At 51.1% G+C, this 27,696-nt stretch overlaps 1 protein-coding gene across 4 annotated transcripts in view; it reads left to right on the forward strand.

Annotated features, from left to right (window-relative positions):
* Nucleotides 1–17,006, forward strand: part of Mad1l1 (mitotic arrest deficient 1 like 1) — a 343,584-nt gene extending 326,578 nt beyond the window's left edge. For all 4 annotated transcript variants that reach the window (XM_047533482.1, XM_047533484.1, XM_047533483.1 and 1 more), the window contains one exon: nucleotides 16,456–17,006. In XM_047533482.1, coding sequence (XP_047389438.1) covers nucleotides 16,456–16,614 — 159 coding nt within the window. In that variant the 3' untranslated portion in view covers nucleotides 16,615–17,006. The remainder of the gene's footprint in view (nucleotides 1–16,455) is intronic.
* Nucleotides 17,007–27,696: the final 10,690 nt, after the last annotated feature.

A 27,696-nucleotide genomic window follows, 5' to 3' on the forward strand; every position in this document is an offset into this window, starting at 1 on the left:
TTGTGAGTAATTAGTGTCAGAAACACAAGATCTACAAAGCCATAAACTCACAGCTTGGTGATATTACCAAGTACTAATTAAAAAAGAAGAAAGAAAATTCCCTTTCATGATCAGATTCTCAATCCTGCAAAGATGAGAAACGAAGTCCTCTAGCTGAAACTGGGGTGAGCGACTGGCCAGGCAGGCTGGCAGCACAGGCGCAAGGGCGGCCAGGGCTGTGAAGATGTCCAGCCACAAGGGAGGAGGTAAGACCAGAGCTCTCGGCCAGGACAGTACAGCTGTGTCAGAGACCTGCCTGGGACAACCACGTTGGATCCCCCACAGAGCTCTCCATCCTGTTCTGATCTCATGTATGGTGGAGGAGTCAAGCAGGGTGAAGTGGCTTCTGGGGTTTAGTGGCCTTTGTACTTGTGGCCCTCCCAGCTGCCTCGCCCATTCTGGACACTCCTCAGGGAGCTGCTGGGGCAGCAGATTTCTGACCAGAAGTCAAGCAGCCTTCAGAGCAGTTGGCCTGGAGAAAGGCGGATTCTGTGACCTGTGTGGTGGCAATGTCTCTCTTGCGGGGGGTCACGGGGAGGGGCTGCCCAGCAGCTGCACCCCCAATACCCCGTGCGAGGCATCAGGACAGAGGCTTCTGGTGTCTGAACTGGTGCGAAACAGACAAGTCCTCTGCCAGGCGCCAGCAGCTGTGAATAGCTTCCGTCTGTTTTCCTGAGAAGCTGTGCGGCCCAGCCCAACGGGCCTCCTCCACCACGCGTCAGACGCAGCCATTTCAGGCGGTGAGAAGTGAAGCCGAGGACGTCCTCGCCCCACCAGCTCTGCAGAGTCACCTTTGAAAGTCATGTCTTTCGCGGGGATATTTTTAACCCAGAACCAGCAATATGTGACTTTGGGAATGGCAGTGGCGCATTCTGGCAGCTTGGGCAGCAGATGGGCAGCCATGCTGTCACACAGGTTCCACTCGCCCACCAGGAACCCCAGAACCACCCCTGCCACCCATGAAAGCCACCCTGGCGAGACTTGCCGGAGCCTCATTGGCCACATCTGCTCCCTGCTAGCATCTAGCCCATGAAAGGCCACAGCAGGATTCAGAGATGTGCACATCCACACTTCAGACCACTCTGCCCATCTACAGCCACCAACTGGCCCAAAAAATGCTGCGTTTGTCTAGCCTAGTGTCCTTTGTTCCTCCCTTGGATAGTCCACTCCCCAGGGTCTGCCATCTTGTGTCTGAGTCTAGTGTGGGACCTCGCACACAGTGGGGACACCCAGCCTGCCCTGTCGATGAGGCCAGGCCCTCTGGGCCTCAGGGTCCCCACCACAGAACAGGAAGGGTTAGAATGAATTTCCTGCAGCCTTTGCCCTGATGGACTTCTACTGTGGACTGTGTGGCAGAGTAACAAGTGTCAGTTCCCCAGGAAGGAAGCCAGCCATGAGTGGAGATGGGGGTTCCTCCCCCAGCCTTTTCTCAGAGGATGGCTGTGTGGTGACAGGTGAGCAAGACGGGGCTGTGGGTCTCTGCGCACACTCTGAGCTCCCAGCCCACAGGGGTGCCTGTGCCTTGGGTGATTGGCCTGACCTTCTAGTGCCACCACTACTCCTAAGGGATGAAGGACAGCAGGGCCTTTGCCCTGTGGTTGCAGGTAGGGCCTGAGCAAATTCAGAGTTGTGCATCCATCACCATGGGCCATTCTAAAATGTTCTCATCACCCCAGAAGGAAATCCTGTCCCTTGGCCATCACCTCCCAGCCCCTCCAAGCCCTGGGCCTAGGCAGCTACTCTGCACTGGACATTTCAGAGAAATGGAACCATTGAGTGTGTGGGTTTTGTGTCTGGCTTTTTGCTGAGCACAGTGTTTTCAAGGTCTCCCCATATCGCAGCGTCTCGGTGCTTGCCTTTGACTGACAGGTAGCGTTCTGTTGTGTGGGTAGAGCACATTTTATTTCCCCATTCATCAGTTGATGAGCGTTGGATTTGCTTCCGTTTTTTTTTTTTTTTTGTTTTGTTTTTTTGACTCTTACAAATACATGTGAGGTCTTGTGTGTGAGTGGTTTCTGTTTCTCTTGATGCCTAGAAGTGGAATCCTGGGTTACATGGTAATTTTATGATGAACTCTTTGAGGAGTCGCCTGCTGTTTCCCACGCCGCCACGCCATCTTACCTCCCCATAGCAGTGACAGGGCACCGACTCTCCATGCCCCGCTCACAACGTCTCACGTTTTAACTATGGTGACCTCAGTGGATGTGGGGTGGTGATGGGTTGAACTCTTGAAATTCACATGCAGAGTGTCAAGCAAGCCTGGCACGGCCTTCTGGCTGGAGGATCCATGGCTTCTGTCCTGGAGCAGGACCACGCTCCCAACAAGGTGAAGAATGGGCTTCCCAGTCTAGTTAAAACTGGCCAAGAGTCACCTTGAGAAGCCCAGGAGTCCTAGAGGGACTGTGTCAGAGGGACCCCTGGGGACAGAGCAGGAGCCTGCCCCACCTCCCCGTGTTGCCCTATGACAGCCAGACCCACCCTGATGCAGCCCCATTGCCATAAGGGAGGATGCACCTCCTGCCATGACTTCTTTGCCAGCAGCTCTGTGGGGGCAGTTTGGTGTACTGTGTGCACCCACAAGACCATCACCACAATTGCGGTAGTAGTCCCCACCCATCAACTGTTTGAGTACCACTGTCTGCCTCCTCACCAGGTCTGATATGATCAGTCTTCTCCATTTAAACCATTCTAATGAGAGAGTAGTGACATCTTATTACAGTTTTGATTTGCATTTCCCCAATGACTAATGATGTTGAGCACCTACCTATTCGTGTGCTTATCTGCCATGCTTTGGTGAAGTGTCTATTCACATCTTTTGCTCATTATTTTATTGGATTGTGTGTTTTGCTTTTGAGTTTTGAAGGTTCTTCATATATTCTGGATATAAATTCCTTATCGGCTACACATATTGTAGTGTTTTCTTGTGATCTGTTTGTGCTTTCATTCTCTCACAGTGTCTTTTGAAGATGCTTTTGAAGTTTTAAATTTCGATTAAGTCTAATTTACCAGTGTTCCCTTGGCTTGAGTATACTTTTGGTGTCATATCTAAGAAATCTTCACCTGATCCAAGGTCACAAAGAACCATTTTTTTCTTCCAGAAGTTTTATAGTCTGTGAGTTGATTTTTGTATGTGGTACAAGATAAGCAATTGAGTTTGTCTCCTGTTTTTTATATACTTATAAGTGTTCAGAGACTCCAGTGTCGTTGATTAAAGACCATCTCTCTTCACTAGATTACCTGTCGCCTTCTGGGGAACTGTTTGTCTCTGTGCCAGTTCCACCTCAACTTTGTTACCGTCCTGGGTTCCAGTGGCTTTAGCCCTCCAGCTTTTTTCTTCTCAAGAGTTGTTTGGGGATTCTAAGTTCTTTGAATTTCCACATGAACTGAGACTCAGCTCTTCAATTTCTATAGAAACAAAAACCTGCTAGGATTTTGATTAGGATGGCATTGACTCTATAGATCATTTTGGAAAGAATTGACATCTCGGAGAATCTCCCAACCTCTGAACACTTTCTCCCAGCAATGGCTTCTCATTTTCAGTGCGCAGGTGTTTCACATCTTTTTTCGATTTATCCCTAAGTATTTCATATTTTGATGTTATTATAAAAAGTCTTGGTTTTTTGCTTTAATTTTGTTAGTTGTTAATATATAAAAACAGCTCACTTGTATATTGGCCTTTGTATTTTGCAACCTTGCTAACCTCGTGTATTAGTTCCAGTTGCTTCCTAGTGTATTTAATTGAATTTTCTGCTAGGCAGTGGTGTCTGTGAGCAAAGGCAATTATACCCCTACCTAGCCAAGCTGGATGATTTGGGGCTCATTTTCTCACTCTGTGTCACTGTCTAGAACCTCTGGAACATTGTTGCATAGAAATGGTGTGTGGCCAACCTCATCCTGTTTCCCATCTGAAGAAGAAGTTGTCAGTCCTAAACTGCAGGGTGCGACATCATTCACATGCACCCTCTGCCAGGCTGGAGGGATTGACTATTCTAATCCTATCATCTGAGAGTGTTTTTGAAAAACATGCAGAGTTTTTCTGCATTTATTGGGATGATCATATGACTTTTTTTTTTAACTTTGTTAATGTGTTGGGTTACTTTGAGTTTCTGATGATAAAGCCCGCTGGTATTCTTGAATAAACCCCACTGGATTTTGGTGCATTATCCTTTTTATATGTTATTGAACTTGAGTTGCTTACCATTCTGTTTAGAATTTTTACATATTACATAGTTTTTGTTTTTTCCAGGTAATGTCTTCTGATCTGGGTATCATTGCAGGGCTACTGGTCTCATAGAATGTGCCAGAAAGCATTCCTCCTCTTCAGTTCTTGAACAGCTTAGTGGAATTGATCTTATTCCCTCCTTACATGTTTGAAAGCATCCACCATTAAAGCCATCCAGCATCAGAGTTTCCTCATGAGAAGTTTTTAACTACAAATTCATTTCTTTAATAGGTATATGATTGTTCAGCGTCTCCGTCTTTTGTGGTGAGTGTGGGTGGTTTATGTCTTTCAAGGAATGTGTCCATTTTATTGAAGGCGTAAGTTTATTGGCATCAGTTGTCCGTGATTTTCCATTTAATGTCTGTGGGCGTCTGGCCACCTCCCTGGTGCTGACGTTAGTGATCAGCCAGACGAGCCCAGGGTTCATCAATTGTGTCGATCTAAAGAAATGGCTTTGTTTGCGCTTTTCTGTGCCTTCCTGTTTTCTTTCCACTGATGCTGCTTTGCTCTTTGCTTCCTGTCTTCTATTGCATTGGCTCTAATTTGCTTTTTTATTCTAGTTTCTCCAAGAGGAAGCTGAAATCACCGATTTGAGGTGTTTTCTTTCTGATGTAGACATTTGGTGCTCTCAGGTTCCCCCTAATTTCTACTGTAGTGGTATCCTCCAAATTCTGACATTCTACTTTTATCCTCTTTTTAGTCATTTCCCTTTTGATTAATTCTTTGACCTACTAGTTATTTAGATGTAAGTTATTTAATTTCCAAATAGTTTGAAAATGTCTAGATATTCTTGTTATTTGATTTCTAATCTAATTACATCATGGTCATGCAACATACTTTGATGTGAATCTTCAGATATATTGAACTTTGTTTTAAGGTCCAGAATGTCATCATCCTGGCAGGTGCTGTGTGTTTTCTTGGAGAGAATATCTGAAATGTGCTGTCCATGTCAGTGAAGTGGCGTTTCTGATAGTGTTTTCCAATCTTCTTATATCCTTGCTGATTTTCTATCTTCCTGGGCTGTCAGCTATTGAGAGAAGGACATTAACAACTGTGTCTGTGGTTATGGATTTGTCTATTGGTTCTTCGTTGCTGTCAGGTTTTGCTTCATGTGTACATCGATCCCTTCATCATTATGAAATGACTTATCCCTTGTATTATTCTTTGCTCCAAAATCTACTCTGTCTGATATTAGCAGAGCTCATCCAACTTTTGGCTTCTTACAGAATGCTGTATTTATTTTTCACGTTTTACTTTACTCTTCATATTTAAAATATATTTCTTACAAGCAGTTTATAGTTGAATCTTGATTTGTATTCAATCTGACAATCTCTGCCTTTTTACTGAGGTGTTTACACCATTTACATTTAAGCTAATCACTGCTTTGATTATATTTAAGTCTATCATCTTGTTTTCTGTTTATACTGTTCTTTGTTCCTCCTCCCCCACCCTTTTTCTTGCTTAGATTAATTGAATACTTTTTATCTTGCTATCTTACAGATTGATGTAGGTTTTGTAGTGTATATCTTTAACTTATCATAGCCAACCTTCAAATGATGTACCACCTGCACGCAAACAGAATAAGAACGCCACAGTCTCTTCCTTCAACTTTCTCCTCTCTGCCTTAGTCTTCTTCCTGTTATGCTTCCTGTTATGCCCCACATTACATTGCTATTTTGTTTTGGTTAGTCATTTATCTTTTAAAGAGATTTAAATAATAATTTAAAACTTTTTACAGATCTGCACATCAGAAGGACCCAACACTTACTGGGAGACAGAGGTGTCTTCCTAATTTGTACTGCTCACATTTCATCTTCATTTTCCCTCTGTCCGGAGGACTTCCTTTAATATTTCTTGTAGTGTGAATTACCTGGTGACAAGTTCTTCCAACCCTTGCTGTCTGCCTTTATCTCTTGAAAACCATTTTCTGTGGTGTAGAGTTCTTGATTGATGATTTTCCCTTTGGTTCTTCAGAGTTGCTATTCCACTGACTCCTTACTTTCCTTGTTTCTCATGAGAAATCTGCTGTCATCCTTGTCTTTGTTCCTTGGTAGAGAAGGTTTCTCTTTTTTCCCATTTTTAAGGTTTTATCTTTTTCTTGGTTTGAGCAATTTGATTATGATGTATTTTGATGTAGTTTTCTTCATTTATTTTTGGTGCTTGAGATTCATTGAATTTATTGGATCTCTTAGTTTACACTTGCTCTTGCATTAAGAAAGTTTGGGACCATTATTTTCTCAAGAATTTTTCCATCACCTGTATTGGTTATGTATCACTAAGTAACAGATTAGGCCAAACTCAGTGTGGCCCTGCTCAAGGTCTCCCAGTCTGCCATCACCTCAGGCAGGGCAGGAGCAGCTCCAGGTCTCTCATGGAGGATTCTATTATCTTGGGCCATTGGATTGACAGCCTCACATCCTTGGTGGCTATTGACTGGGAGTCACCTTCAGTTCCTGCTATGCAGCAATGCCCAGCATAGCCCTTGGCTGCATCAGAGGCCTGAGAGCCAGAGTGAGAGCAAGGTCATCAGAAGTAGGTCACACTGAAGATGGGGGACTGACACAAGGTGTGACACCTGAGGCAGGGCCACTGGGAGCTGTCTCTAGACTCTCCTTTGGGGACTGAAGTTACATGTGGAGGCCATGTGTTGTGGTCCCACTGCTCACTGGTGAACTTTCTGTGTTTTGTTTTGGATGGCTTCTCTTGCAGTGCTTTGGGTTCACTAGTCTTCACACAGTGCCTGATCTGCCCTCCACTCTTTCCATTGTGCTTGTCATCTCACACCTGTCACCCTCATCTCTAGGCAGTTGGCTTTTGTTTGCTTTCGACTCTCTCCTATCCTTTGGACACAAGGGATGGAGAGCTCCAACTCGGTCATCTGCTAGTTTGAACCATACTCTACTCTGGGTTGATTGTAGTTGATTGGCTTTCACTGTGAGCCACTCTTCTGACTCTAGGACCATTGGATCCAGGTGTCATGGGTCGCACCTTTTCATGCTGGACATTTTTGTTTCCCTATAAGTGTCCTTGAGCCTTGCTCAGGAGTGCAGTTGTTACTTGAAAACAGTTTGAACTTTTGGTTCTTGGTTTAAGATTTGTGAGATGGGACCAGAATGGCTTAGGGCTCATTTTGCCCTTTCACTGAGGCAGGACCCTTCTTGGGGTCTCCCTAAGCCCCATGAGCTGTCAGGTTTTTGGTATAACTGGGGAGATGGGCACTGTTTTCAGCCCTGTGCCAGCTTTAAATACTGTTTGGGGGGAAGTTTTCTCTCTAGTCTTTGTGAATTCTTCCTGGTCTCAGGCAGTTTTATTGTACTTGGGCCGATGGTTCTCTGACCAACACTCACAGGAACATTCTCCATGGTCCTCTCTGCTCTTCTGCTCTTGATGGACTGCTCACAGCCTCTGACCACCTCAACCACCCAGGCTCAACCCTATCCCCTAAACCCAGGGGGGGCTGCTGGATTCTGCGCTTTGTCCCCTTAGATCCAGTTACTTGAAGAGTGTTTTATATCTTATGGCTATTTCACATGGCGTGTGAATCTGTCCCTATTACCTGCCTTGGTCAGGAGCCTGCCAAACACTGGACATGCATTGTATCATCTGAGCTGCCAACAGTCCTTCAGGAGGGCAACAGGCATTTGTCCCCATTTCATGTTGAGGAAACTGTAACTCAGAGAAGACAAGTTATGTGTCCAGGGCCACTTAGCAAATAGGAGGGACAGTCAGTTTGAGCCCAGGTATTCTGGATCTTGGTCACTGCCCTTCCCTGCCCCATCCACATCTCACATCAGATGATGCTGTAAACCCAAGTGTAGCAGCTTCTCAAGAAATCTCTCCCAGTGGCCATGTGTCCTGTCAGGGTGGAGACAAGCAGGTGTAGAGGCCTGGTCACATTTTCTCCTGCTCACCTCCTCACTGGGCATGGCAGCTGGAAAGGGTGATGTAGTCCAGCCCTTTTCACTGATGAAACATCTGAGGCCCCAAGAGCAGAGTGATCACACACCTGGGCTTCCCCCAAACCCTAGTGCTGGAGTGGGGGAGTCCAGGCTATCAGGATCTGCGTCCTCCATCTTGCTCCTCCCTGAGTTCTGAACACCTGCTGTTCTAACTGACCCGCAGGGACAGTCTCTTCCCTCCCACCTCTAACAGGTTCTTGTGTGTTGTGGCCTCTCCACCCACTGGGGACCTGGGAGAAGTCCTGGGCCTCTGAGCCCTCTGACTGTGATGAGCAAGTCCACCAGAACTGACCGCCAGGCTCTGGCCACCCTGCCACGCACCCGCTGATCCCCTTCTCCCTTGCCCCCCTTCCATGACTGCAGAAACAGCTGCAAGCAGCTCTAAAATGGAGGACCCACGTGGAAGACGGTGCACTGCACAAATAGAGAAGGGTAATAATAATAATTGCAGGTTTGAGATTCATCTGCGAGTGCTGGGGTGCCTAGCCTTGCCCTCCCTGCACGCGGCTCTTGAGGGAAAGGTCACCCCTAGCCAGGGCTGTAAATTCCCATAATGTGTGTATAATTAGCGTGTGCTGTGTTTGGATGCTTTCCTTGGCACAGTTCAGCAGGGTGCTGGACGAGCTTTCTCCCTGCAATGGACATGCCTCTTTTCATTTCTACTCTTTGAACTTCATGCTGGATATTTGTTCCCAGTTCTACCTGGGTCATCCTGACTCTGTCATTGCCATGTCCCTCTACTCAGTCCCTCATGTGCAGCATCTATCAAGACCTTCCATGAGCCTGGCACATCCCCCACCCTGAGGACACCAGTGGTAGAGACAAACCAGTAGCATGAAAATTCCCCTGGGAATATACCTGGACTACTATAGCCCTGCCTGAGGTGCCACATGGCCTCACCCTTGGAGTGGGGGCAGGCAGAGACAGGGGACACATGTCCTGGTGTCCAGTGTGAAGGAAGCATCAGCCAGGCTGTAGTTCCTAGAGAGGGACCCAAGACAGCAGAGCGTCTCTGGGACTCTTGCAGCCAACATGCCATGCACACTGATGGGCCAGGGTGGAAACAGCTGCCACCACAGTGTCCTGATGGTCACTGCTGGCCCCCATGCTAGGGAGTGGAGTGGGATAAGCTGGACTAGTGACTGGACGTGAGCCTAGGCAGTCCTAGCTAAGGAATAATGGCCAAGTACAGCCCCCGTCCTCTGTGCTTGCTTCTTCCCTCCTTTTCTCCCCAGAGTGGGCACAGGCTTTTCCCCCAGGCCTGCCTTCCTGTGCAGAAGCCCCTCTGCTTCCCAGGCCAGGAGCCACAGGCTTATGGGCCCTAAAACTGGAAGTGATTGGGCTTTGGGGAGATGGACACCTGAACCATGGTCTAGTTAGGTACATGGTGCCTGCAAGTCTGAACTTGGAATTTTCATGCAGGCACCATGTACCTGACCCTGGGTCCACGCTGCAGCTTCTCTGGAACCAGAGTGACTTCCTCTCAGGAAAACCAGTGGGAGTAGTGAGCAGGTATGTGTCTGAGGACACACAGGCGAGATGGGGCCGAGGGCCTGAACTGCCCATCTTCATAGTGGTCCTCTGACATGGTGGCCCCTAGTCTCTACAACTTATCACTCTAACTCAGCGAGACCTGTCCTGGGAATAGGGTGAGAAACCAGACAGATGAGGCCCTGCCCTTTGAGCAGGCAGAGAGAGGACAGACCATCCTCAGAGAATCCCACGCAGAAACAGGCCTGCACCTGTGGCCACTGTGCCCATGCCGCCTCTCACTGAGCCACCTGTGTGCCAGGCTTAGCCGCGGTGCTGGGATGCTCATGGCCTCACACTCGGGGGAGAGTACTGAATCAGTTGTGTCGCCTGCGTACACTTCCTCCCATCTACCTTGACTTCACCCTCTTCAGTGTTCACATTCAAGGTGTCAATTTATCCACTTTGAGGTTATTATCTGGATTGGGCTTTTGTTGTCAAGTCTGGGATCTCTTTGCCTAGTCCTAGATCCTGAAGATTTTCTTTTTTCAGTTTATTTATTTATTTATTTTAACTACAGATGTCCAACCGCTGAAGCACCATTTGTGAAAGGACCTTCTCTCCTCCACTGAGTCTTTTGCACCTTTTGCCCAGATATGCTTTTGTGGACTCGCTTGAGTTCCTCTGTTCTGTCCCACTGATCTGAGAATCTGTCCCTCCACTGAATCTGTTGCCCCACATCTGTCCTCTGTTGTGGCTACTCAGTGCTGTCCTGTAGCCACAGCACACCTTCATGTTGGGAAGCGCAGTCCCTCCACTTAAGTCTTCTTTTTCAGAATTGCTTGGCTTCCTGGAACCCTTCCCTTTCAATGTAGATTTTAGAGTAGCCTTGTCTATGTTGATGAGAAAACTTGAGATTTTGTTAGGAATTATGGTAAATCTACAGATCAGTTTTGGGGAAAATCGATATATTTTCTACATTGAGTTCCAATTTGTGAACATTTTCTCTATTTAAATACTTCTTTGGTTTCTTTCATTGGTCTTTTGCAACTTCAGCATGCAGACTTCTAGGTTTTTATGAATAGTATTATACTTATTATTTTGCTTTTCACTCATTTGATACTGCTTTATAGAGATGTGATTGATCCTTGTGTATTGATCTTGTTTCCTGCAACCTTGTTAAATTCACTAATAGGTTCCAGGAGTTTTTCTGTAGGATTTTTTCTACAGAGATGGTCATATCATTTGTGAGTAGAGTCAGCTTTCTTTCTTCCTTTCCAATCCATGTGCTTCCTATTTCCTGTTCTTACCTAGTGCCCTGGCTGGGACTTCCAGCATGGTGCTGACTCCTGACCTTGGAACAGTCTCTTGTCTTGAAATAAGGGGTCAGCTTTAGGTTATTCATGAAGGCTTTGTATTGAGGGAGTCCCTACCCCCACTTAGAGTTTTTAGTCATGAATGGTTGCTGGGTTTTATCAAAAGCATTTTCTCTGCTGATTGATGGGAATTACATGATTTTTCTTCTTTAGCCTACTGATACAATGGATTGCATTGACTGATTGGCATATATTGAACTAGCCTTGCATACCTGAAATAAATACTGTTTGGTCAAGGTATAGCATTTCTTGTTACAGATTGCTGGGTTCCATTTGCTGTGGAATTTTGCTTGTGAGTAATATTGGTCTGCTTGTTTCTGTGTGTGTGTGTGTGTGTGTGTGTTTACGTGTATCTGTGTGTATGCATGTGTCTGTTTTTATGTGTATTCATGTATACTTGCATGTATATGTCTGTGTATAGTAGTGTATGTGTGTATATACCATCTTTGCCAGTTTGGGCACTGAGTTAGTAGTGAGGGAAGAGGTGTTTCCTCTCTTGTTTTCTGGAAAAGATTATGAAAATTGATATTTATTCTTAACTAAATGTTCAAGTAAAATTCTCTGGTGAAGTCATCTGGGACTGGAGAGGAATTTTCAGGAGCTTTTTAATTACAAATCAACATTTTTAGTGGTTATAGCTGGTTAGGTTATCTCTTTCACCCTGGCTAAGCTTGTGTAGTTTGTGGTTTTTCAGGGAATTGGTTCATTCCTCTAACTTGTCAAGTCCGTGAACCTGCAGGTTTTTGGTTTTCCTCAGACAGCTTCAGGTCTGCTGTGGGCTTCCAGGGTCGGTCTTCCCTCTCTGTCGATCTTGCTGGAACTTCACTGGTCTTCTTGCTCCTTCCAAGGACCAGCTCTTGGTTTGATATTGCGCATGCCTGGGTTTGTTTTGCTCTTCTCCCCCCACCCTTCCCGCTTTCTCTGGGCAGGGCTCACTCGCTGATTTGAGGTGTTTTCTGTGAGCATCTCCCATGGTCTCCCCCGAGCGCTGCCTGGGGTGCATCCCACTGGTGTTTGCTGCATTGCATTTTAATTTTCATTCAATTCTATGTATGTTTTATTTCCTCTGAGACTTCCTCTTTGGTCTTTGGGCTCTGGAAGGGGGTTCTTTAATCTTCCTGTGTTTAAGGATTTCCTGTTGTCTCTCTTATTGGCTCTGGTTCCTGCTCCCTTCTGTGCATCCTCCTCCTTTTTGAGCACATCTGTACTTCCTGACACAAGAAGCCCCAGCTGAGCTGGAGGTTCGCTGCTCTTCCCTGGAGTCAGCCACCTCAAGAAGCCATGGGGATGTTTTTGCTGATCTAACCACTGTACCACCGTCACATATACTAAAATAGCTCCCCACCATCTTGAAGTGGTAGGAGGTACTTTTCCTGAGTGTTTTATAATGCAGGTGTGTTATTTCAGTTTTGCTTGTATGATTCAGGATTCAGGACCCCACGTGGGGCAGTGGGTTTAATCTCTAGCCTCTTCCTCCATGGGATTTCTTCATTTATGGAACTTCTGCTAATGCCCTCTGTAGAAGGTGCCCTTGCCCTTAATGGGAGCTTGGCACTGCACACGCCTCTGCCCACCCCACCTGCAGTCGGCAGAGGCGGAAGGACACGGGGGATGTCTCTTCTCTGTTCTCTGAGGGTCTCCATTATCCCCAGTCATTTTCCCACAGGGAGCCCCTTTGACAAAGGAACACTAGGAAGCTCCTGTTGTGTACGCTAGTGGGGACACCGTCAGGCCTGGGATGGTGAGGCTAGAACGTAACAAGCCCCTGAGACATGGGCACACATTTCCCATTAGAGTGCGGAACTCGCTTGCCCCCTGCCCTCAGCCCTTGGCCTGCGGGACCTGGGCTGGAGGTCTTGGGAGCAGACCCGCCCAAGGCCAGGCCATGCAAGTCTGTCTCCTGCTGGACAGTGGAGCATCTTCATTGAGGCTGGTTGCCCAGGTCTCCCCCAGCCACCCGCTGGCCATGGGGCTGCCTGTTCCCCCCAACACAAGGGGAAAGAAGGGAGAGAAGCCAGAGGCGGCACACAGGCAGCCCATAAATATTTCTAGACACAGCCAACACGTCTTACTGGGCAATTTGCTTTTTAAAAAATTGCGCTCTAATTTTAAGTGAACAGCCCCTAATTATGGTGATTTACAAGGCACCTGGGGACCGGGTGGTATTTGAACATGGCAGAGGCTGAGCAGAGATTGATCGGCAGGGCATAATTCAATCTGCACATTCTGATAAGACGTGGTGGCTGCCCAGGCGCATCTGAGTGGGGAGGTGGCCCCCTGCCAGGGCGAAGCAGGACGGGTGCAGCAGGGAGAGCCAGTCGGGGAAGCAGGGCTGAGAGCCCTGGGGCAGCCGTGGATGGTGGTCCCTCAGGGCCTGCAGGATGGCCGTGGCTTGATGGGGGCTGGTGTTTTACACACACGGATCTGCCTTTATTTGGGATTTTTGCTGAGGTTGGCATGGGTTGCTCCTGCCCTGTGCTAACTTGGAGGGCAGGGCTGTCAGAGGTGGCCACCTTCTCCCAAGAGTGCTAGAAAGGAGCTGCCAGGACCTGTACCCAGCCCACACAGGAGCTGTGCATGAGCCAGGGGAGCTGGGGGCACCTCGTGGGCTCCGAGCTCTTGCCCAGTCCTCAGAGCTGCAGTTAGTTAGCTGCATTCTTCAAATGCAGAATGACCAGGACCTGGGGAGAGGCTGGGGAAGGCATGGCACCTGGGGGACATTGTCACGCCAGGGCTCTGGGTGGGGGGACCCTGGAGACTCCTTCCCAATCTGCTCCTGCCTGCACCCCGCCCTGCAGCTCCCTGCTTCCCCGACAGCTGCCGGAGAGTCAGCCCTTCTGACATTTAGGGGAAAACATTCATAGTCAAGAGCAGAAGGCAGAAATGAAAGGATTTTCTTGGTAAAAGGTCAGAGTGGTTTCTCTTATTTTTGTTTAAAAATGGTTTGTGTTGAACTATGACAAGGCTAAATGTATTAACAGGGCGCAGGAGCAGGAGGGGGCCAGGGGTCGGCCCAGGTGAGAAAGCAGGAAAGTGCAGGTAACGAGCTAGACAGGCAGCTGAGGGGGCAGCAGGACGCAGAGGGCACAGGGCAGCTGAGGGCTGTGCACTGGACTGTGAAGGTCACATGGTGGCAGAGGGCGGCGGGGGTGGGAGCAGACTACCCAGATAGCCACGTCCAGGTGAGCATGGAGGAGGGCACTGGCCATGCCCCCCAGGTCCCCTTGCCCAGGTGAGGAGTTAGCTGGCAGGTGGGCCGCGCTCTGTTAGGCTGGAGCATGCCCACGTGAGCTCCTCAAGGAGGCACTGCCAGGACCCACGGGCAGCCGCCTCCCCATCTGGCAGGACAGCTGGGCAGAAGGGAGCTTTTTTAAAAATTTACTTTGTGGTCGTAGATGGACAGAATGCCTCTATTTCACTTGTTTATTTGTACGTGGTGCTGAGGACGGAACCCAGTGCCTGACACACACTAGGCAAGCGCTCTGCCACTGAGCTCCAGCCCCAGCCCAGGAGGGAACCTCTTAAAAGAAAAGTGTTATGGAGACATCCGGGTACCACGCACTTCACCCACTGCAGTGCACATTTGGTTCTCTGTAGCATCTTCACGGTGCCCAGCCGCCACCAGCCTGTTCCCAGAGCATTTCCATCGCCCCACCAAGGAACCAGGTGCCCAGCAAGCACCCCACACCCTGCCCCACCCTGCGCCTGTACCTTCTTCCTTGGACCTGGGCAGGACACACACATGCTCTGGGCCTGGCCTGGTGTGTTTTCCAGGCCCCTCCTGTGTGGCTCACTTCAGGCTCCGTTCCTTGCTATGAAAGCACAGTGTTCCCTTGATGGACACACCACACTTTGTCCCTTCATCAACCAATGGCCTCCACACTTTGTTATGAATAATGTCACTGTGGACATGTGTCAGGTTCCTTGGGTGCACTCCTGGAGTGGAGTCCCTGTGGCATGACCACTCTGAGGGAGCCCAGGCTTCCGTGGTCACTGAGTCATTTTATTCTTACTAGCAGTATGGAAAGTTCCAGTTTCTCCCCATCCTCAGCACACGTTTGTCTTTTTTACTGTGGCCGCCCTAATGGGTGTGAAGTGGTAGCTCACTGTGGCTCTGACTTATGCCTCCCTCGGGATCCAGCTTTGCATCTGCTTATTGGTCATTTATGCATCTTTCTTGGAGAAATGTCCATTCACACCCTTCACCCAGTGCTTAATTGGCCATTTGTCTCTCTGGCTGAGTAAGAGCTCTGCATTCACCTTACTCCACCTGGCCAGTGTGGGCCTGGCGCATGGACAGTTGAGGCCACAGGGTGGTATAGCTGGGGACAAGGGTAGTGGGCACTGCTAGTCCCTCTTTGGAAGTTCCTGGGTGCATTGGAGTCCCTTGCCAGCATGGGGTGTCTGTCCACTCTACCCAACCCAGATGCCCCAGCTGGCTTGCACCCCCTCTCCAGCCCGTGTCCCAGGACAGTGCCAGGGCAGCTTGCCCAGACCTACCAAGTAATCTGGGCGGGCCCAAACTCTCTGGGACTCTGTCTTCCCCTTTGTGCCAGAGGGGTCCTGCCCTCATTCCCACGGTAGCTCAGCGTTTGGAGCATCTGTCCTGTCTGGAGGCTTCCCTTGGTCACTGATGGTCACCCTTATTGCCCTTCCCCTGGTTGTAAGTGGCATGCACATAAAGAAGCAGTAGAAAGGATCCATCTGGGCTCCAGAGTCCCTGGAACCAGGACCAAACTTCCACTGTGTCCTCCCAGACTGCCTGGCACCCCTCCCTTCCCAGCTCCCAGGCAGCTGGAGGGAGACTGCTGGTCCCAGGGTCACACGCTGGGAGACTATGCTAGGTAGGGAGCCCTCACTCAAGGCCACAGGGCCCTGCAGTCTGGAAGATCTTAAGGGTTTGCCCTGGGCCCCCCTAGAGACCTCGCCACTATGAAACCTCCCACCTATGGATTCAGTTTTCCTTCTGAACTGAGGGCAAGGGAGGCCCAGGTTCCCTGGCATCCTGCCCACACAGCAGCCACCCAGCTGGCCAGAGGAGGGATTGGAGCCTCGTCTGCTGGCTGTAAAGGAAGCCCCCTCCCACCCTGCTGCCTGTCCAGTTGACAGACCCTGCCCACCACACCCCGGGCAGCAGCCCTCTTTGCTGGTGACCTTGAACCAGGCCTCTCTGAGTGCAGAACATGCAGGACGGTCCCTCCCCAGCTCCACAGACTGAGGGAAGCTGCTGGGGACAGCAGCCTGAGACCCACCTGACAGACCTGAGCTCCACCTCTGCCTGCGGCTGTGTCCCCTCTGCCCTGCCCTGCGGTTGGAGGGGATGTGGGTAGGGAGGGAGGGAAGGCCACCTGCTGCCTGTTGCTGACTGTCCCATGTCTCCTGCTTGCAGGCCACAGGACCCTCGGGCTCCAAGATGCAGCTGCTGGAGACGGAGTTCTCCCGCTCGGTGCCCGAGCTCATCGAGCTGCACCTGCTCCGGCAGGACAGCATCCCCGCCTTCCTCAGCTCCCTCACCCTCGACCTCTTCAGCCGCCAGACGGCCGCCTAGCCTGCAGCGCGGGCCAGCCCCGCGGCGTCCCTGAGCCCCTGGGCCAGGTGGGGCAGCGTCATGGTGTCAGGCTGCCTCACAGCCTGGGTGGCAGTGCTGAAGTAGCCCAGGCAGGTGCTGGCCCTGCCTGCCCCCTCTGCCACGTCACCTGCCAGGAGAGGACAGTGTCTTCCCTGGGTCCCGGTCTCCCTCCTGCCACTGCATCCTGCTCTGGTTCAGGCCTGAGGCCTCTGCTCTGTGGCGCTTCTGTGCCCTCTCTTCAAATGCCCTCACACCAGCCACCCTTCCCTGCTGCTGTGCTGCTCAAAGTCCTGTCTGTCCTGGAGCCTGGCCGTGGGCCTGAGGCCAGGAGCCCAGTTCATCGCCTTGTGAAATAAAGTTTCTCCTCCATCTGCCCTCCTCCTGGCTCTGCATCTGAGGCCCAGGCTGCCTGGCTCCCAGCTGTGATGTCCACATCCAGGCCATGTTCCCCCAGACAGCAAAGATGGTCCCCACTCAGGTCCAGGCCCAGGAGGCACCGGGAGGGTGGGCGAGAAGCCCTGGCCGGCAGGTGTGCTCTGGAGGAGGGGTTTTGTCAGCGGCACCTGCTGTTTTATGCAGCTGTGGCCTATCTCTGGAGCCTGGGTCACAGGCATTGGTGGGATGTGAAGCTGGCTGGGCGAGGGAGGGTATGCTTGAGGTGGCCGAGAGCGAGGCCCTGGAGCCAGGCTCCCCAGGCCTGGCCCCAGCTCTGCTACCTGTGGCTCGTGACCTCATGCAAGTTGCCCACCTAAGTCTCCCTCTTCACCTGTAGGCCAGTACAGTCCCTCCCCAGGAGGTTAGAGGTGTGCTCCTGCACATAGCAGGCACTCAGGGGTGGCCAGAGCCGAGTGACCAAGGCCCACCCTGCCCTGACCACTCCCTCTGTAGGCTCTGGCCAGCCCTGTCCCTTTGGCTGGCAGGGCATCTGTCCCTTCGGCTCCAAGCCTTCCTCTTGTCCATGGACCTGGCAGAAGATCCTTCATGGTCAGGGTTCTGGGACATGGGGATTGGGGGATGTTGCTCTTATTGACCAGCCTGTCACATGGGAGCCAACCAGGGGCTTGGGGACTTTGGGGGAGTCCCCTGCTATGCTGCCACAGCACAGTCCTATGGACGGATGGTGGCAGTGAGGGCCACAGTGGTGGTGGCAGCTCTTGGCACTGAGCCATCCACACCTGCCCGTGGCCACAGGCAGCCATGCTCAGGTCCTGGAGAGCATGAGAAAGGCCTGCTGGGCCTTTCAGGCTGCCTCGATGGAGTCACTCATTGTCCTTCATCTGGACAGTTTTTGAGCACCTACTGTGTGCTCTGCTTTGTTCCAGGTTCCAAGGATGCAGAGGAACAGCAGGGTTCTCTGTCCTCTGCTGGGTGAGCTGTGGACCCCAGCTCTGTGCTGGCCTGCTGTTCTTCCATTTAGGAGCCCCAGAGCCACCATGGGATGGGGGTGGGTCTCCATAGTGTCATTGGACCCCACGTGGAGACACTGGACAGAGGACCAGGTCAGTAGCAGGCCCAGCTCCCCCTCAACCCCAAGGCCTGGACCTGCACATTGCGAGTGAACCAGCTGAGGCCAGGGGCCACCAGCAGTGACAAAATGCTCAGATTAGAACCTGACACAAAATCCTTGACCCGGGAATTCTTGCAAGGCACGCGCGCACGCGCTTGTGTGTGTGTGTGTGTGTGTGTGTGTGTGTTTTCACATGTGCATACATGATCCAGGGAACAGATCAGTCAGAACCTCCAAGCTGATGTTCTTGGAGGCGTGGCCAGAGCCAAATCCCAGCCAACCAGGGCAGGAACGGAATTCAGAGAGACTTTGGGATAGAAGCCGAGGACTGGGGCTCAGAAGCCTGGAGGAGCCACGGCCCCACAGGCCTCATCACCAGACACGCGCCCCATGGCAGGAACCCACAGACACAGCCATGGGACTCCACCAACTCTCCCCAAGCCATTGTCACCTCAAGAGTCAGGGTCGCTGCCCTGATCTTTCAGCTGACTAGCCTGGACCACCTGCCCACACCTCCCACCCCAGCTAATGTAGAATCAGTGGATCCTGGACAGCTAACAGGCCACAGGGCCCTTCCCCAAGTACCACCTCATAGAGTCCCAGCCTGGGTCTCCTTCCTGCCTCAGTCTCCCCACCCCCCTCCCCCCCAGCCAGAGGTCCAGGGACTGGCCCTGCCCTGCTCATCTCCCCCTTAGTGTCCCCTCCAGGCCCAACCCACCCACCCAAGGCGCTCTGCCAACAGCTGCTGGATCATGTGGTTTTCCTGGGCAGAGGCAGAGGGACAGCAGCCCCAGCCCCAGGTGCAGGCCAGGAGAACAAGGTGCCTGGTCACCTATCTCAGGCTAAAGGAACCCACCTGCCACTGGAGTTTGTCACACCTCTTCGTGCACCTGCCAGGTGGGAAGGAAATGAAGGAGTGAGGGGTGGGTACGCACAGGCCTTGGTTCCCCCGGCCCCTGGCACCCCGGCCAGGGAAAGTTCTGGGTCTGGCAGATCCCTGGCTTCCTCCAGCTCCTTAGTGGGCGCTGACGCTAAATGGTTCTTAAGCTGCTAATGACTAATTTTAAGGGATTAGTGCCGCAGCGATAAACTGTAATTGCCAGGATGTAACAGGATTTGCTGAGTCCAGGGCTGCTCCAGCTCCCCCGGGCCAGGAGGACAGCGCCGCCTACTGGGGCCTCCCGGGGACCCTGGCTGCCCACCCAGTGCAACCCTGCCAGCCTCCCGCTGCCCAGGACAGCCAGGCCGGGCCCTGCGGGCTGGTTACTGCTCCTGTCCCCTCTGCATAGCACAGAGTGAGGAAGGAAGTGAATCACTAGGTTTTTTCCAGCTCCTGCTCCTCAGAGTGCACTGTGGGACCCCAGCCCGGCTGCTCAAAAAGGCGGGTTCACAGACGCAGCCCCCAACCGCATCTGTCAGAATCTGCTGCAGTGGACCAGGCGTGTGGACCCCCGCTCAGGTTTGTGGAGTTCAGCTGATTGAAGCTTCCCGACTGAGTTGTCCCCGCCCTCCACACTGCAAGTCGGGTGGCATCAGGGCTCAAGGACCAGGGTAGAAAGGTGGGGACTCCCATGGTCACATGCAGGTCCTGTCAGACCTGGACTCCAGCCCAGCAGCCCCTGCTGCAGATTCAACCCCAGCTTCCGAGTCACCCTTGGTCCACTTCCCCTTAGGGGCCAGGGGCTTGATAGGGCCCCACCTCCAGGAGTGTGTGTTCATGTGTTTGTACACACAGCGTGTACATGGTGCTTGGTCACCTGTGTCAGGCTGAAGGGACCCACCTGCCACTGGAGTTTGTCACACCTCTTCGTACACCTTCCAGGTAGGAAGGAAATGAAGGAATGAGGGGTGGATACGCACAGGCCTTGGTTCCCGTGTATATGTGCACACACACAGTGTGTACGCATGTGCAAGAATGCTTCGGGCCCAGAGAGGGAGATGGCCTCCCCCAGTGCACACAGCGAGAGCTGGCAGTGATGGGTACCCAGTGCAGGCACCAGGAGCCCAGCCTCCCATCTGTTGTAGTTTATGTTTTTCTCTCTTTGCTTTGTCTTTACATAATTTAGTGCATTTTAACATTAAAACAAAAACTCCCAACAGGAGTTTTTAGAGTGGAAAGAAAAGCCTCAGTCGGCGGCACACGCCTATAATCCTAGTAGCTTGGGAGGCTGAGGCAGGAGGGTCAAGAGTTCAAAGCCAGCCTCAGCAACAGTGAGGCGCTAAGCAACTCAGTGAGACCCTGTCTCTAAATAAAATACAAAATAGGGCTGGGGATGTGGCTCAGTGGCCAAGTGTCCCTGACAACCCCGGTACCCCATCCCCCAAAAGAAGAAAAGCCCCCTCCTCTGTCCCCATCCCAGGTCTCCGCCTCATAGGTGGGTTTGCACGTGGAACATATGGACGTGTGAAGATCTGGGTATTTCTTTTGATTGTGTATGTGGTTTTTAAAATAACTGCGTTTCATTCTGCCGCTTGGTTTTTCTCAGTTAACAGTACGTCTTGGAAATGTGCCGTGAAAGCATCGCCCGTCTATTGCATTGGCTTATCTCGTTGTGTCCCAAACCCTGAAGTCTCATTGAGAACCATGTCGCACATGCACTAGATTCTCTGCTAAAGAAGCTTCCAGCACCTTCCAGCTATTCCATAGTTCTGAACCCTTCATGTGACGGTATTTTATTTTAGGTTCTGGGAATCGAACTCAGGGGCACTGAGCCACATCCCCAGCTCTTTTTTGTATTTTATTTAGAGACAGGGTCTCACTGAGTTGCTTAGGTCCTCGCTAAGTTGCTGAGGCTGGCCTTGATCTCACAATCCTCCTGCCTCAGCCTCCCGAGTCGCTGGGATTAGAGGATTGCACCACTGCACCTGGCTCCTGTAACTGTACTATAAAGCAAGCAAATGAAAGCTAAGTTCCAGGTGCAAATCGGCAAACGTCTTGCTCGAGAACCTTCTCCTTGTGGACCTGACCCCACTCACTGCCCTGTGCCAAGCACCGGGGCCTTTCCAAGGGGGATGCAGACGACCATCTGGCTGGTTGGCTTTTAGCAGTTGCTGTTTCTGAGGACTGGACTCCTCTGGGGACCGTGAGCTCACCAGTGTCATCCCCGCCTCGTGCTGTCTTTCCTCATTGGAAGCTCTTCACCCACATCCTCGCCAGGCTAGCTCTCTGGAATGGGCTCTGCCATGACCCCCGAGTTCACGGGTTGAAGTCCCCCATACCTCAGAATGGGACTATTTGGAGATGGGCCTTTAAGGAGATAATTAAGGCAACCGAGGTCACTAAGGTGCCCTAGTCTAATCTGACTAGGGTCCTTATACAAAGAGACAAGGACACAGATGCACAGAGGGAGGACTGCATGAGGACACAGGGAGAAGATGGCATTGGTGTGTCAAGAAGAGAGGCCTCAGGAAGAGCCAGCCCTGCCCACGCCTGGCCTTAGACCTGCAGCCTCCAGGACTTGGAGAATAAGCATCTTGTATAAGCTGCCCCATTGCGGGGCCCTGTATGGCTGGCAGCGAGGTCCTGCCCCTACCACAGTGGCCCCATTCTTCCTCCTACCTGACGTTTCTTTCGTCACAGAACTGACGAGTACATATGCACAGATATTACAGTACATGTCGTCACGCATTTTAATCAGTCGAGTGTCTCCTCACCCATGGAAATGTCATGGGAACCACATATGTAATTTGAAATTTTGTAGTAGCCACATTAAAAAGTAAGTCAGCTAAATTAATTTCAAGAATGAATTTTATATAACCCAATATGTCCAAAATTTCATTTTAACGGGTGATCAATATAAAGTATTAGTGGGACACTTACAATCTTTTAAAAATTATCTTATTTGTTCTAATTAGTGGTTCGTGACAGTAGAATGCACTTACACAATCTGACAGATCATACGTAGATAGGGTGACCTCTCGTTTTTCTGGTCGTACGTATTTTGCAGGATCCCATCAGTCATGCATGCAGTCGTGCCTCCACTGAGTCTTGGACATTGGTCTTTCCGCTTTCTGCCCACCTCAGGTTGGACTGGCCTCATTCAAGGCCCCATGGCTCTGGAGTGTCCACCCCCAAAGGCAGGAGGACCCTCCAAACATCCATTGAGTGAATCTGCGGCTTTGTGTTCACGTTGACTACCTATTTAACTAAAGAGGAACCAGAACTCAGAGTTGTCCGTCCCTGACATTCACCTGTGTGGCAGTGACAAAGTCAAGCCTAGCTCCCTCCTGGTGTAAGGGCCACCATGGACAGGCACTGGGGTCCAGGAAGCAGAACTGGATACTTGAGTCCCCTCTGCTTCCTCAGGGCCCCCTCCTCCCGATGATCCAGGGTCCACCAACCAAGTGCACCTTGGCCTGGACATCAGGAGCCTCAGCTCAGTGCTGGCTCAGCCCAGCCTGCCAGGTGGCCTGGGGCAGGTATCCCCCTGGGCCTCAGTCTCCACATCTGGGAAATGGGCTGATAGCAGGACTTGCGGGTGATGTGGAGGGCACCCCAGCCTGCAGCCTCTTCAGAGTAGCCCCCGATTAACCCCAGTGGCAGCACCCCCAGACCTTTTGGCTTTTCTTCTTCAACTTAAAATGGAAATCAAATGTTGCACCAGGTTTACAAGCTGTTAACGGAATTCACTAATCAAACCCCAACACCTAGTCCTTGAAATGAGAATTAAAAAAGGTCTAATTTGCATATTCATGTTTTTAATAGGGTTCAGAAGGTATATTTGCAGCTGATGAAAAGGATTAATTAAATCTAATTTGCATTGGAGGAGCATCTTAACCCTTTCTGGGCTGGCCACAGACCCGGTGACTCAGGTGTGGTCCAGGAAAGGGACTAGTCACGCCCCTCTGGCTGCCCCTCCCGGATGTTTCTGTGGCCCTGGATGCAAGTGGAGGAGGCCCCCTGGCTGAGCCCAGGTCCCTGCTGGCCCCACAGCCGTGCTCCGGAAGCCACGAACCTCCAGGCTGGCTCCACAGCAGCTCAGACAGGAGGCAATCCCGGTGGTTTTCACCTAAAAAACAAACATACGCAGGGACGCCTTTGCTTCATACATCACACCCAGTCCTTGTAAGACTTCAGAAAATGTAGGAAAGTCTCAAGAAGAAAGAATCAGGGCGGGGTTGTGGCTCAGTGGTGGAGCACTTGCCCAGGCTGTGTGAGGCCCTGGGTTCGATTCTCAGCACCACATAAAAATAAATGAGTAAAACTAAAGGTCTATCAACATCTAAAAAATTTTTTTAAAAATTCAAAATAAAAGAAGAAAGAATCACCTTTGACCCCACTACTCAGAGATCACCTCTGCACACTTTGGATATCTAGTCTTCTGGAACATTCTGTATGTGCATGCACTTTACCTTATGTATGTTCGTGTATGCATGTTCACATGAATGCATTGTGTGTGTGTGTGTGTGTGTGTGTGTGTGTGTGTGTGTGTTCACATGCCTACCCAGGCCTGCAGCTCTCTCATGGGTCTCAGGCAGGCTCTTCACTGCTGTCGTGGGCACTCTGCTGTCAGGACACCCCCCCACACTCAGCTCTGTGACACCAGAGGATAACCCCACTGCTGCTCAGAGCCCCCGCACATCTCAGCCCTGACCACCAGTCACATGGACATTTAGTATGAGGTCCAGCGCAGCATCTCCCCCCGCACCCCAAGAGCTGTACCTGCAACACATATCCACACGGGTACAGGCCCAGCATGTTTACACATAGTTACATACATTACATACAGTTATAGATACATTTACACACAATTATAGATATGTACACTTGAAATATACATGTAGTATGTACACTCTAGAGCTGTGCATTTATATATATAGGTATTGATACGACATGCACATGTGGAGTAGAAGGTAAAACTTGCATTCACATGGTTACAGACACAGTATACACACGTGTAGTTATACACACAGCATATATACTGGTTTTTAAAACGTATGGGAGGCCCAGAATGGAGTCAGTCGCACCAGATGCCACCTAACCAAACTGAACTTAGAATTGGGCCAGTTTCCCAAGACACAGGAGATTCACAGTGACCAGTCCTGTGGGACCTGGTCAACCTGAGCGATAGGACATGGGCGCCCCTCTGCCTCAACCCTAAAAGAGAGGGTTCCTCCTGGAAGCACTTCCATTCCTTGTTTCCGCTTCTCTGGCCTCTCTGCCCTCCAAGCCAACCCTCGCTTCAGAGGGGAGAGAACTACAACCTCGTGAGTCACTCAAGGAAGACCAAGCGTGTGAGGACAGCTGACCCAGTTTGGTTGTGACAGTGCACACTGACATAGATACACAGTAGGTGCACATATTTTACACATGTGCACAGAGAAATATGTACAATCTATATGTGTATTTGAGAGAAACCTGCAAACATGCATGTATTTTATATATAAGTAGATCAATGCGCACACGTGCTGATGTAGGTGATATATGTCCACATACATAGATGAAGACGCAAACGATTTTTAAGGCATTAGGCTAATATTGCAGGTGCTGCTTTGAATTACTTCTGTTTTTACTAGAAATCGTAGCTCGGGATCGTTCCCCGTCATTCCATCTCTTCACAAGTGCCATCTCGATGGCCGCAGGTGCTCCACTGTGAGTCTCACTGATTCTTTTGTTGGGAAATTAGTGTTTCCCTTTTTATTAAGATTATTTTTCAGCAATTACTGCTGGCGCTGCCGCGGGCCTCCAGGGCCTCCAGCCAGGCTGCGTGCAACCCTGCAGAAGGGTAAGATGTGCTGAGGCTCCTGGTGCCTCAGCCAGGTTACCCAAGACCCAAGGGTGCCTTCCCGTCGCAGAAGGGAAACTGAGGCTTGGTGGGCCAGCCAGCTGGTCAGCAAGAGAAAGGGCTTGTGATTTACCTACCATTGGTAGGTATTCTGTATGCTTTCATATCCATGCAAAACATGGGCGCGTCAGGAAAGAATGGACAGCACTGGACCTGCCCAGCAGGTGGATGAACCAACGTCCTGGGAGGAGCACCACCCTACACACCACCTCCCTCTGCCCTCCCTCTGGGACATGCTGCTGAGGCTGTGCCGACTGATGAACCGTTGGTCATTCTCAATCACTTCTGGTCCTGCCGCTGGTCCAGGTCAATATAGCAATCACAGGCCACGGAGCCCGAGCAACAGGTAAAGGCAGATCCCAGCAGCGCTGCACTGGAGAAGACACCAGGCCCAGAACCAGCCCTGCCCACGGGGAAGGAGAGGGCTTCCCCGTCCAAGTGGCCAGTAGCTCACACGGCTACACAGGTCACTACTGGGCGGCTGCCACACAGAGAGGCCAGAGCCTGCCTGCAGCCTGCCAGGGAATCGTCCTTTCCCTTCTGTTCCTAGGAGACTGTGGTCACCAGAGGGGTAACTCAGGGTGGGATGAGAACACAGATAACCAGGAACCCAGAAGGACTTGGGAACCCATGCTTTGCAGCTGGTCTCGGAGCAAGCAAGCACCCAGCCCCTCTTCCTTCCTTCCTTCCTTCCTTTTTTCCTTCCTTCCTTCCTTCCTTCCTTCCTTCCTTCCTTCCTTCCTTCCTTCCTTTTTTCCTTCCTTCCTTCCTTCCTTCCTTCCTTTTTTCCTTCCTTCCTTCCTTCCTTCCTTCCTTCCTTCCTTCCTTCCTTCCTCTCTTTTTTCTTTCTTCCTTCCTTTCTTTCTTCTTCCTTTCTTTCTTTCTTTCTTCCTTCTTCCTTCCTCCCTTCCTTCCTTCCTTCCTTCCTTCCTTCCTTCCTTCCTTCCTTCCTTCCTTCTTCCTTCCTTCCTTCCTTCCTTCCTTCCTTCTTTCTTTCTTTCTTTCTTTCTTTCTTTCTTTCTTTCTTTCTTTCTTTCTTTCTTTCTTTCTTTCATGATTTATAGGCAGCACGGAGCATCCTTTGTAGTGCACTGTCCTGCTCATTTTGCCCAACGTCATGTGCCCACTGCTGCACTGTCCCCGACCCCAGCCTCTCATACTTTTTAAGACCTTGTGATCATTTGTGTGCTGAGTCAAAATTAGTCTGACAAAATATCACAAACTAGGCAGCTTGTCAGCTACTGAAATTTGTGGCTCACGGTTTTGAAGACTGGGCAGAACTTGGGGGTCTGGGGAAGAGGGTAGGGAGGATGGGGAGAGCCCCTTCCTCCTGCCAGGCTGCAACCCCATCCCATCGGGCACCACGCTCATGCCTGGGCTTAACCCTAATGGCCTCCCAGGGGTGCTATCTGCAGGCACGGGCTCCTTGGTCAGGGCTTTGCCGTGTGTGCTTGGGGTGCATACAGTTCAGCCCACGGCATGTGGATATTACCTATTTGCAAAGGTGTTTGAAGTCATTTAAGGAAATCCAATATATTTAGCTTATGATTTTAATTAAATAGGAGCATTTGATTAAAGTTTGTAAGCAACATCTAAATATCCGGAAACTTTATCGGTTCATTTCTTTAATTGAGATTCATTCACTGTGCCACTGTGTTTGAATAGTCAGGGGATATGATTAATAGATTTGTAAGATTAGTGACTTGATCATTAGATGAAGCGCAAATAAGGGTGAGCGATCCTGTCAGTTCGGAAGAGCCCCTGAGGAAAGGACGAACCCCAACAGAGACAGGAGGCCAGGGTTTGTGTTGGGGGCTGCGGAGCCCCTGGGATGGGGCTTCCTCCACAGGATGCTGGCCCCAGGGGGATGGCTTAGGGAGAGCGGGTACCCCTGGCTGCTCTGCTCTCTGCTTTTGTGAGCACCATCTCCCCTCCAACCAATGAGGGTTGGAGGGTCCCTAAACAAGTCACTCTGAGAGCCTGTCCTCCCCAGGACTCCCGCCAGCCACCAGCCCTGGTCTCTTCATTCCGCCCAGCAAGGAGCTCTTGAAGGCCCAGTTGCTGCTGAGCGTGAGCAGCCAGAAGAAACCTCAGGTCACCAAGGTCACCCAGGAGAGGAAGACAACGAGGTGGACGCCAGAGGAGGCATCAGGGACTAAAAGCAAGAGTCGAACGGAAATGCTGGAAAGGCTGCTCTGAGCAGCACATAGTGCAAGAGGAACCACAGGGGTGGGGACACAGGAGACCCCACCACCCACAGTGGGGGAGGAGGGAAGCACCAGAGGACACCACAGGCCAGAGGAGGGGGCGCCCTGAGTATGTCCCAAAGTCCAAGGATGAGCGCAGAAGGAAGAGTTGTGGTTTGGGGGACACTTTGTAAGCAGAAGAACATCCACGGCACCCACCCAGAGCAGCCGAGGCAAAAAGGGACTGGCCCTGCAGAGGACATGCCGGGTTGGTCTCAGACCTCGCCCTTCTGAATGGGGTGCCGGTGGCCACCAAGCAGAGCACCCTGTGCTGATAGGGAGGCCGTGAGCCTAGACATAGGATGCCCTGCACCAGAGCCAGCCACAGGCTCCCCGCGCCTGGGAAGTCACGCTGGTGCCCGAAAGTGAGCTGTCCTCAGGACCTTCCTTAAGGTGCCATCCAGGAGACGGGAGCACAAGATCAGGGCAGGTGGTCTGTGACCTGCAGGTCCTGGCGGGCAGCACTGAGGTCCTACTCAGCAGAACCGGGGCTATGTACTCTGCACGCCCGTTTATTAAGCTG

The sequence above is a fragment of the Sciurus carolinensis genome, chromosome 18 (genome assembly GCF_902686445.1).
Source record: "Sciurus carolinensis chromosome 18, mSciCar1.2, whole genome shotgun sequence".
In the NCBI taxonomy this organism is placed as follows: domain Eukaryota; kingdom Metazoa; phylum Chordata; class Mammalia; order Rodentia; family Sciuridae; genus Sciurus; species Sciurus carolinensis.